The sequence below is a fragment of the Hippocampus comes genome, unplaced genomic scaffold (assembly GCF_001891065.2).
Source record: "Hippocampus comes isolate QL1 unplaced genomic scaffold, H_comes_QL1_v1.1 scaffold47, whole genome shotgun sequence".
NCBI lineage: Eukaryota > Metazoa > Chordata > Actinopteri > Syngnathiformes > Syngnathidae > Hippocampus > Hippocampus comes.
In genome coordinates, this window is record NW_017806029.1 from 695,871 (window position 1) to 707,733 (window position 11,863).

Sequence of the window (11,863 nt, forward strand, 5' to 3'; positions counted from 1 at the left end):
CCCCCTGCAGCAGCAGGTCACTTGACTAGTGTTGCGTGTTTGCAGTCGCGATAGTTAACATTGAGACCTTGCAAAAAAAAAAATATATAAAAATTAAAAAAAAAAAATCGCGTGCCTTTTCCATAGAGGTTATTATTTAAATTACTAAGTATTGATTTGGTAGTTTGGACACTCAAATTGTCACTCAAGCAATATGTCCTGTTGCGCCCCTGCTATCTGGTGTGCCAATAAATAGACTAAATCTAACAGAGTGTTTATTTTACAAATAGGTATAGCAAACTTAACCATGTCTACGTACATACATGAAATATATATTTACACTTACAAGTTTCAGGCAGCCCGGTGGCCAGTGGTTAGCGCGCCGACCTCACAGTGCAGAGAGGTACGGCGTTCAATTCCAGCTCCGTCCTCCCCGTGTGGAGTTTGCATGTTCTCCCCGAGCCTGTGTGGGTTTTTTCCGGGTACTCCGGTTTCCTCCCACATTCCAAACAAAACATGCATGGCAGGCTGATTGAACACTCGAAATTGTCCCCAGGTGTGAGTGTGAGCATGGATGGTTGTTCGTCTCTGTGTGCCCTGCGATTGGCTGGCAACCGGTTAAGGGTGTCCCCCGCCTACTGCCCGAAGACAGCTGGGATAGGCTCCAGCGACCCTTGTGAGGATAAAGCGGGTCGGAAAATGGAAAATTACAAGTTTCATCCAAATACTATTTAGCTATGCTCAATAAAGTCGGGCAATGGCAGCTCAGATTAATCACAATGTACCATACAGGTATATAATTTTTAAATAATTGTAAACTAATATTGTAAACCTATAACAAAGGCGCACAGACATTTTCTATTTTGCTACCCATTTCTCTTCAATCATTGCTGCTGAGTTTTCAAAATTATCATTGCATACCTTGTCATGATACTACCTTTGTCTGTTGTGTGTTTTAGCTGGGAAGATTTTGGCAAGCTACTCGACTGTAACTTACAAGTTTCAGACAAATACTATTTCGCTTTGCTCAATAAAGTCGGGCAATTGCAGCTCAGATTAATCACAATGTACCATACAGGTATATAATTTTTAAATAATTGTAAACTAATATTGTAAACCTATAACAAAGGCGCACAGAGATTTTCTATTTTGCTACCCATTTCTCTTCAATCATTGCTGCTGAGTTTTCAAAATTATCATTGCATACCTTGTCATGATACTACCTTTGTCTGTTGTGTGTTTTAGCAGGGAAGATTTTGGCAAGCTACTCGACTGTAAATGTTGAAGAGTTTGCACGCTTTTGGTTGCTATGGATAACATGTTAGAAATGTTGACAGAGTGGTGACCGACTAGATTTTGCCAGGCGTCCATACTCTGATCTGAAGTCCCAAACACCGGTTATGTTGGTTGTGGAGTCAATCTAAGGGGTTGTCCATGCAGAATTTTTTTAAACAACATAAAAAAAACTCCAAAGTTATTTGGGCGGGTAATAATTTTATCTGGGGGTGCGGGTGGTGAACACCCTCGAAAATGTGCTTAATGATGCCACTGGATCAAGAAAGAAAAATGTATTGAATCAGACACAGGCATTGACATTGGCATCTTACTATATTTTTGCACCCTTGCACACAGAACTAATTGAAACCAGTTTTGGTAATGGAGTTACAAATTGTCACATGGGTGAGGCTGTCACATTCGCAATGTGGAGTCAATCTAAGGGGTTGTCCATGCAGAATTTTTTTAAACAACATAAAAAAAACTCCAAAGTTATTTGGGCGGGTAATAATTTTATCTGGGGGTGCGGGTGGTGAACACCCTCGAAAATGTGCTTAATGATGCCACTGGATCAAGAAAGAAAAATGTATTGAATCAGACACAGGCATTGACATTGGCATCTTACTATATTTTTGCACCCTTGCACACAAAACTAGTTGAAACCAGTTCGGGTAATGGAGTTACGAATTGTCACATGGGTGAGGCTGTCACATTCGCAATGCTCCCAAACCCATCTCCTTATCCTTGCTTACTGTTTTGGTCTTCAACTTAAAATGTCATGTTGTGAAGTTGACATAGCTGACATGTCTGAATGTGTCTCCTGGAAGAGCCCATGTGGTGGAGGGGTATAAAAGTATCCCCCCCAAAAAAGCGGGCAGGTTCAAGACATCGCAGGATCCGAGACAATCTGATCAAGGACAGGCAGACTATTTATACACAGAATGGGCCACTCGTAGAGACTGTCACCATCACGAGGAAACACAAGAGCAGAAAAATAGCTTCTGAAACAAGATGAAACAATTGTTACAAAAGCAAAAGGCAGGACTAAAAACTGAGAATTTGACATAAGCGATATGAAACTCTAGTTCACACTGTCGGGCATGATGCCCAATTCAGACTTTTTGTTAAATCCAATCTTTTTATATACTCGTTCACATAACAAAAACAAATGGATCTTCTAATGTGAATGCATCATTGCAGCGCGTGATAAATGAACCATCAGTGTGGCTGAATTACGACGAGCAACACTCATGTCCACTTAATACTTCATGTTTCAAGTGGGATTGAAGTCAAATGTAAAGTCAACACTGTTACTCAAAACTATGCAGATTCACGGCCGATTGCCAGTAGCTTCCTTCCACATCCTCCTCGGATAAGCGTTCATACTGCAGATGCATGACAGACATATTTTATATTCGAATCGAAAAAAGTCCCAGGTTGGATTTAAAACAAACAAAAAACAAAAAAACATCGGAATTGTCCTGTTCACATTGCATGAAAAAAATCAGATAGGTGTCACTAAGGCAAGGGTGTCAAACTCATTTTTGTCGTGGGCCACATTTTAGTTACCCTTGGAGGGCCAGTATGACTGAAATCAAATAAAAAAAGTCAATAATAACGGTTTATTCAACTATTGTTGAAGTTATTCTCGTGAGTGGTTTGGGTCCAAGAAAAACCTTACAATTTATCTCTTATTTATTATTATTATTATTGAGAATTTAAAATTTTGTTCGACATTTTAGAAAGCATCATGGAAGTTGACACGTTTGATTTGCTTTCGCGGGCCACATCTGGCCCCCGGGCCTTGAGTTTGACACCTGTGCACTCAGGGGAAAAAAAAAATCAGAATTCAGTTGCAGTGTGACCTAATATTAAATAATTATATTTTCGAGCTTGCCCAAACCACTCAGCCCAGCATCAGGGATAAATTCAAGTCATTTAAAAAAAACAAACAAACTATGTACCAATTAAAAAAATACTGCTTAAATGTTAGTTGTCGGAAGGATGACAACGAAAGGATTTTCAATAATATGCGTTGTGTGCAATATAAAATGAGTTTAACGAACAAAGGTGGTACTGTCGTTCTATTTATCAGGACATGGCTGAATTGAATATGGGCCTGAGCAATATTGTCACTTCTGAGAATACAAATGTACTTGTTGTTGTATCCACGACAAATCCGACTTAAGAGTTTTATTGTCTTGATTTGTGCTGCTTGTCCTTGTCTGTGCTGCGCTATTTTATCATGACAGGTGTGTGTGTGTGTGTGTGTGTGTGTGTGTGTGTGTGTGTGTGTGTGTGTGTGTGTGTGTGTGTGCGCGCGCGCCGCATGTGTGTGTGAGCTTGCAGATGGCCCTGTAGCCTAATGTCCTTCTATGGGGGTATGGGGGAGACCGTCGCGATTACTTCTCAGGAACGGCCTGCACACACATAGAATTTACAAGAACGACTAAATAAGAAGCCATGTGCGCTTCATCTATCAGATGATTTCAAGGCCAAAAAAAAAAAAAAAAAAAATCAAAAATCCTTGATGGCGGATGGCATACATGTCTTAGTTGTGCGGATACTGCCTTATATTACAACGGGAATACTTTTTTAGCGGATTTGGAATGATATGCTGGACAAACGCACGTAGTATTGAAATTTTGCAGTGAGTTTATTTTTGTGAGAAAAAAAAAATGTACAAAATCATTTCTTGCACTTCATGTTGTTTCTTGTTTAGCGGTTTTGTGCCGTCCTTGAATCGTCATTTTTATGCATGAGAGCCATTTGCACTGGGAAAAAAAAAAAAATGCAGTTTGCGGTTATTTTGTTGTTTGCTTCAAAACCTTTGTTGTCTTGTTAGGATAGTACATCTTTTATACATGCTATGATCAAAAATGAAATATACCTCTGCACATTTACGTCGATATTTACAGCATTTCCTAACCTGATATAGGACAAAAATGCTGTTTTGAATATGGACATACATGTACAGCAGTGCAAAATATGTGCTGACGGTCCTATGTGGCCCCTCCAGCAGGGGGCTCTAGAGGGCAGGTGACCCCGGGAATCCACCTGGAGGTTATTTGCGCCCACCGCATCTTTGGCGTTATGTATCACCCATGCAAGCCTGAGTTGCAAAAGAACATTTTGCGTACCTTCTATTACGGCTCGAAGGCAAATCAGTGTAATAAGAACGTGAGTTTAAATATTTATCTGTGCTCTAGTTCTGCACCGTAAGGCACTCTCTCTGCTAAGTGCACTTGGAATGCAGATCAATACAGAGCTTAGTTACTTGTGGACGCTGATGTCTAAGCATGGCATCTGTGTTGGTGTTCATTTCAGGATGTTCCACCGGCATTCCTCTCCATAAACAACTGCCATTTTTTTTTTTTCAACACAAGAGTTGTATTTGATTTTTTTGCTGAATGTTTTCATCATCTTTTTGCAGCTAATTGTTTCTGTTTTCAAAATGTTATGATTGAAATGTTAACGAATTCAAATGAATGGTGTCGGGGGGCCGGGGGGGTTCCCCCCCTCTTCAGCGCCATTGTCATATTCGGCAAACGAATGAGGCCAAGAGATGAGCGGTTGTTCATTTTCAGGCATTAATTGAACAGTCCACTAGAAAAGAACTCATATCATGGATGTAACGATTCGTGTTTTTTCTGAAGTACATTTTCTTCGTTTTTCAAGATACTCTCATTATCTGTGGTTCGCCTTTGGAAAAGGATTATATGAGCGTGAGGCATGCGTCAGGCACTCGTTTGGAGTTTGTTTGTGTTCGTTCTCAACTTATTGTGCCCATCCTGTCACTTCGGTATTGTCCTAAATCCACCAAGAAGAACAATGCTGTCCATGTAAGGCCATGCCGAATAGCCTGGGGAGAGGACGAGACCTGTTTGTGTTACACCACCACTATAAACACACACACACACACACACACGATTGTTTAGAGCAGCATTTCACACAATAGGAAGACTGCCATGGAATGTACAAAATGGAAGTGATATTTGCAGAAATTAAAAAGTAATGCCTTGCATGTTTTCTCCGTACCTGCGTGGGTTTTCTCCGGGTACTCCGGTTTCCTCCCACATTCCAAAAACATGCATGGCAGGTGAATGGATCACTCCAAATTTTCCCTCGGTGTGAGTGTGAGCGCGGATGCTTGTTTATCTCTGTGTGCGCTGCGATTGGCCGGCAACCGGTTCAGGGTGTCCCCCGCTTACTGCCCGAAGACGGCTGGGATAGGCTCCAGCACCCCCCGTGACATTTGTGAGGATAAGCAGATCGGAAAATGGATGGATGGAGCGTTCATCAGAAACAGCCAGACAGAGGTTCAATGTGAAGAAGCCTCCACCTGACCCGCACCGCAGTGCCGACACTTGCAGAGAGGATGTGCTTTGTATTCTATTAGTGCTGTTGGGTGCAAAAACGTATGAAAGGAGTAAAGTTAAAAAAAAAAAACGGTGATATTGACTGCCTCTTGTCACTCCTCACTTCTGTTCCTCACTGCAGTGCTCTTATGTAATCTGCTCACTCGTCGCCAAATGTTCCAGTGCAGCGTGCGCGCAGCAGGAGGAAAGGGGCAAACATGTTTGGAGTACCTTTAAAGCCGTGACTTAATAATTGTCATGTTGCGTTGTTGCTCTTCGACCAGTGGTTCTTAATTTGGTTTCGATCGAACCCCAGGGGTTCGGTGAAACGGTCTCAGGGGTTCGACGTAGCCCATTGATGTTAAGACACACCCGACTCAACATGTCAATTAGTTATGACGCGCTCACTTGGCCATCACTGGCTGCAGATGATCTGCTCAGTAGTCAAAGTGTGACTGTCGTGATAGTACGTCATTTGATTTTTTTTTTGTTGAGCAATAAAAAAGAAAGTGATCGGACGAACATGGCCCACATGGATTCAAATGCATCACAGAACGTGATGGGACTCAGCATCCTATCTGCATGATTTGTCATGCCAAGTTGAGCAACTCTAGTCTGGCGGCGGCAAAACTGAAGGAAGACTTCTTGAATCTGATTTTTATTTTTCAGTAACAAAGGGTTCGGTGAATGTGCATATGAATTGGTTGGATTTGGTACCTCGAACAAGGTTAAGAAGCACTGTTTTAGACTGTTGAGATAGGCACTTTGGTTTTATCCCATGTTCGATGTACGTACGTGTGGAACAATGAAATTATTCTTCTGAAATCATTACAAACTGCACTAAAAAAAATTTCTCTGCTGTTTGCCACAGTTGATGCATTAAAACAAAAGTAAGAGTAAGTTTATCCTCGGCCTAATTTCTACATCTAAGTCCAATCAGAACCAGAATCAATTTTATTGTCATTGTTAGTGAAAGGTGCCGTACATTCACAACTAGAATTTTATTACATTTTTTTTCCCAGTCTTACCTGAAACATAAATGCTTCCAAGAAAAATACAATGTAAAATAGACCAAAGAAAATAAGCAATTTGCAAGGATCTAATGAAGAACCAAATGACGTGCTGCTTGAAGAGTTCCAATAGATGTAAGACGTCTGTACTGGAATATTTTCAATGGCCTTCAAAATCGCTATCATTCAGCCTCTTCTAAAGACGAGCACTCTTGACGTCAGGTCTGCCATTCGTTGATAAACTCTGACTTTATCCTGTCTAGTCATGCTTTTCATATTTTCCAATCACGCGTTTTACCACAGCACAGTACTGAGACAACTCTGATCCAGATGACAAATGATATCCGGCCGAACACAGAAGCAGACATCAGTTCTGCTGAAACTGCGCGCTTCATTTAATAACACAGGCTATCTGTAATCATATTAAAAGCGCTTGTTGGAAATCTTTGGTACTACTTTAAAAACTTCTATTGTTCAATAGGTACAGCATATTCTTCCCTTTAAGTCCTTCTATAATACGCCGCTACGGCGTAAACATCTCCTATGAGTGATGAAATGTGAGGTATGCGCGCGGTTCTTGCTAGCATCACGCGAGCAGTGTGGGATGAGTTCATGATTGTTCCCGCAAGTTAGTGACGGGAGACTTTCCATTTCAGTGATTTCCAGTTCCTGTGGATAATTTTTTTTTTTGGGGGGGGGGGTATGGTGGGCCGTGAGGAGAAAGTAAAAAACAAGCTAATTGTTGACGTCTTCAAAGCTAACAGGAGGGGGGATCATGGAATTAGTAGTGAGTGACGGGAGACTTTTCATTTCAGTGATTTCCAGTTCCTGTGGATAATTTTTTTTTTTGGGGGGGGGGGTATGGTGGGCCGTGAGGAGAAAGTAAAAAACAAGCTAATTGTTGACGTCTTCGAAGCTAACACGAGAGGGGATCATGGAATTAGTAGCGCCGCCCTCCCCTGTGACGTAGGATCGTGATTCGGTGACATCTTTTCAAAAGCGTTTGATTGGTGTGCGGTTCCGGGTGTGATGGAAATACGTTCGGTCTATTTTCGATACCGCTTATCCCCATTAGGGTCGTGAATGAGCTAACTTTGGCTGAGAAGTGGCATATGCTAGACTGGTTTCGAGTCAATAATTCATCATTTTAAATCCTGATCTTTGTTCGCTGATTGAAGAAATCGAATGGTTCTGCTGCTTTTTTTCCCCCCAACTTCATTTCAAGTTAGCAAATGTGCTTTCTTGGTCACACAACTGTCTTCTCAGAAGTCCCTGTCATGTGACTGAAATCAAATTGCGAGGAATTGCGTTTGTTTTTTTTTTTTCACGGACTTTATGATTTGTTGTCATTGTAAATTGTAAATCAGCGGAACTACTGTCGCTTGAATGATGTGAATCAACTTGAGAGATTTTGTGTGCAGCGGTATCTGGCCATTAAGTGGGTGTACACTCCGCTCTCTGCTCTGATTACATCATCAATGATGCATCCCAACCTCCACACTCACTTGCTCACTCTCGCTTTGCCAAGCTTTTAAATCCTCATCCGCTGACCCGCCCACCAGCAATTTTTGTGTTTCAAATCCCCAAGGCTGTGCAACACTTTTCTTTTGAGCGCCAAACAAACACACACACATCTAAATATAGTTGCAGCGCGATTTGAATTGGGTGGAATTGATTGAGATGTAATTAAAAGGTTTGAAAACAAAAATTCTATTTTTGGCCTTATTTGAAACGGAATTTCAATGAAGGTCAAAATTGAAACATAGGTTAATCTTCTATGTTGGGTTCATATTTTTATATCCGACTCCAGAGGAGTAGTGCCTCACTGGTCATTCATCTCACTGCATACGTTTAAGGCGTAATGAGTAAGCGTTCAGTGATTTCCGTCACATTTGGCAGCTCTGTGTGCAAGCCACGTGACCGCTGCTCTTATGCCCTTATGCCCTTATGCCAGTAATGTTCCAAAGCGCTGAGAAGGCAGTATGAAAGCGGCAAAATGAATGAGGGAGCGCTCACACTGGGTCCGTATTATTGTACTGTGCTTGCTTGTCATCCATCAGTCGTCCTCCTGGCAAATGTATAGAATGTGCTGCACTCATTTGTACTTTGGCATTTCATCACTTTGCAACTTTCTTGACTTTGTGCATTATATTTATATATGCGGATGGCGGTTGTCTGGTTAGCATGTCTGCCTCACAGTGCAAAGGTACAGGGTTTCGATTCTGGCCCGGACCTTCTCGTGTGGAGTTTGCATGTTCTTCCCCATGCCTGCGTGGGTTTTTTTCCCCGGTACTCCGGTTACCTCCTGCATTCCAAAAAACATGCATGGCAGGTTAATGGAACACTGAATTGTCCTGCGGTGTGATTGTGAGCGCGACTGGTTGTTCGTCAATGTGTGCCCTGCGATTGGCTGGCAACCAGTTCAGGGTATCTTTATTGGTCACACTTGACTGAAGGCATGCTTTCGTTGTCTTTACAATGACAAATGTACTCTGTGTGTGTGTGTGTGTGTGTGTGTGTGTGTGTGTGTGTGTGTGTGTGTGTGTGTGTGTGGGTGTGCGGGTGTACTTAGAATGATGAGGTGGTCCTACAGTGTTCAGCCACAATCCATAAGGAGCAACAGAAATTCTGCCTGGCTGCCGAAGGCTTCGGAAACAGGCTGTGCTTCCTTGAATCCATCTCCAACTCCAAGGTACCGATTGGATCTTTACGCTTTTTCATTTTCTACAAGAGTATACCAATACAGATGTGTCAACAATGTGCAAATGTGCAGACAAAAAAAACCCAACATTCTGTTCTTTCTCAGAATTGATACAATTTCATTTGAGGTTAACTTGGAGTATGAATTAAAATGCAACACTTTTTTGTGTTCGCAATGAGCCAAAGTTCAATCATTCCAAAGGTTTGCGATGAAAAAGACGGCGTGAGAGCCTGTTCGCCACTGCTTGTAGCGAACCTTTTTTTTTTTTTGGTTGTCGTTTCAGAATGTCCCTCCAGATCTGTCAATCTGTACTTTTGTGTTGGAGCAATCACTGTCAGTTCGAGCCCTTCAGGAGATGCTGGCCAGTACTGAAGAGAAGACTGGGGGAGTGAGTTGGAAAATATTTACAAAAAAACAAAAAACAAAAACAAAACAAAATAAAAACCACATGAAGAGTAGCAGGAGTTTCCCAAAACGTAACATTTTAGGCCAGGTGTGTCAAACCTCAGGCCTGGGGGCCAGATCTGGCCCGCCACATCATTTTATGTGGCCCGCGAAAGCAGATCAAGCCTGTCACATTCAATGATGCTTTCTAAAATTGATTTTTTTGATTTTACTTTTTTATATGGTCTCCCATAAGAGAAACTTGTCTCGGAGGACACAATTTTAAATTGTCATATGTAATAAATAAAAGAGATGTTGGAAGTATTTTCTTGTTTCCAAACCCCTCATGATAGTAATTTAAACAATAGTTGAATCAACGTTTTTTGTTGACTTCTTGATATGGTTTCAGTTATAACGGCCCTCCAAGTGAAACGGTAACTAAAATGTGGCCCGTGACAAAAAATGAGTTTGACACCCCCTGTTTTAGGCAGTTCAGCAGTAGTTCAGTCAGTTTTGCATCAATAAAAAAACGAAAAGAAACCTTTTTGGTGGAGGTTGTAAGACAATTATAAAAGACAATTATAAAACAAAAATGATGAAGGCAATTATAAAAGGAAAATAGGTACAAAAAAATAAACTCTGTGATAATTAATTTCGTTTTTAATTTTGTGTAGTTATTTTTAAATTTCTGTTTCAAGCTGGTACGGCAAATAGTTTGGAATTTTTCATGATTTTGTGGTGGTGTGCAGCCCTGTATCCCTCTAGAATTGGTTTGCCCAAGCGCTAAGCATAACTTCACATTCAGGACCCAAATAAGACTAATCTGTAATAAATAGGGTTGGGAATCATTTGAATTTGGATGATTCCGGTTCCGATTCCGGTTCCTCAATTTGATTCCGGTTTCCAATGATTCTCAATAAAAATAAAAATAAATAAATAAACGAATACATTCATAAATAATTAATAAAAATAAAAATAAATTAATAAATAAATAAATAAACGAATGCATTCATAAATAATTGCATGGTTTAAATGAGGGAGCGAAAGATTTTTTTGGGGCGGGGGGAATTCAATCATTTGAACTTCTCTGTTTTTCGATTTCACAATCTTTTTACTGTTTTTTTTTTTTTTTTTTTAAACCAGTATATTAACCCTTTCAGGGACAGCGGTTACTACAGTGGACAGGGTGCATGAAAGGGTTCATATCAAACCTATACATTTGAAATGTTCACAGGAGGGCTTTATTTTTTCCGAACCTCAAGAAAATACAATCACGCAGCAGGTACTCCAATCGCTACTGAATACCTGTTTATGTGGTCCCCTAATATTGGTTTTCTATAGATTATCGGTAGCTGTGCAATACCCAAGAGAAGGTACCCAAAGACCAGTGAGTCCCATTCCCTTGTGCGCTCGCTCTTGTGTCCAAAAATTCTACATTTACTTTAATGTACTTCAGTTCATCCATCCAGACCTGACCTGAAAAACTGCACTCAACCCCACTCACCCATTCCGAATATGCTTATATTTATATTTTATAATTTATATTTACTAATATACTTTTGTTCTTCTACTTCTCCCTTTCATCATTTTTGCTTCTGTAAATTGGGAATTTCTCCATTGTGAGACAAATAAAGGTTTTCTTATCTTTTCTATGACAGCAATGCATGACAGGAAAAATAAGTAAAAGGTCTTCCAATAGATTGCAAAAGGTAAACTTAACCAAAAGATAAACAAACCTGTTGCCATTTCTGCAACAGAATAATAGCTTTGTGTTCAACTAAACTGGGCCAGATTTCAAACCTAGTTGGTAAATAAGTGAGCAAATTAAAACGAGAGCATCATTATGATTATTTCAGTCTATATACTTTTTGTGGTATTTTTGTTCAGTGACGTGCTGGCAGATTGAATTTAAAATTGAGTGAATGTCGGAAAACACTGCATAATGCCCTTTTTTTCTCACCACAGATGTTGGGATTGTGTTTTTGGCTGATTCACACTTGTTGTTCTTTGTTCCTATCATTTCCTTTTACCAGACGATCCAAGGGGGTGGTCATCGCACTTCGTTATATGGCCACGCGATCCGTCTACGCCACTCTTACAGTGGAATGGTCTGTACGCACACCGCTAGAATTCCCGCGTGACATTTCCCACCCCCC

At 40.7% G+C, this 11,863-nt stretch overlaps 1 protein-coding gene across 1 annotated transcript in view; it reads left to right on the forward strand.

Annotated features, from left to right (window-relative positions):
- The window catches only part of ryr2a (ryanodine receptor 2a (cardiac)), a 136,653-nt gene that overhangs the window by 427 nt on the left and 124,363 nt on the right, over positions 1-11,863 (forward strand). Inside the window, exons 2-4 of the mRNA XM_019892584.1 lie at positions 9,195-9,314; positions 9,607-9,711; positions 11,741-11,815. Coding sequence (XP_019748143.1) covers positions 9,195-9,314; positions 9,607-9,711; positions 11,741-11,815 — 300 coding nt within the window. The remainder of the gene's footprint in view (positions 1-9,194; positions 9,315-9,606; positions 9,712-11,740; positions 11,816-11,863) is intronic.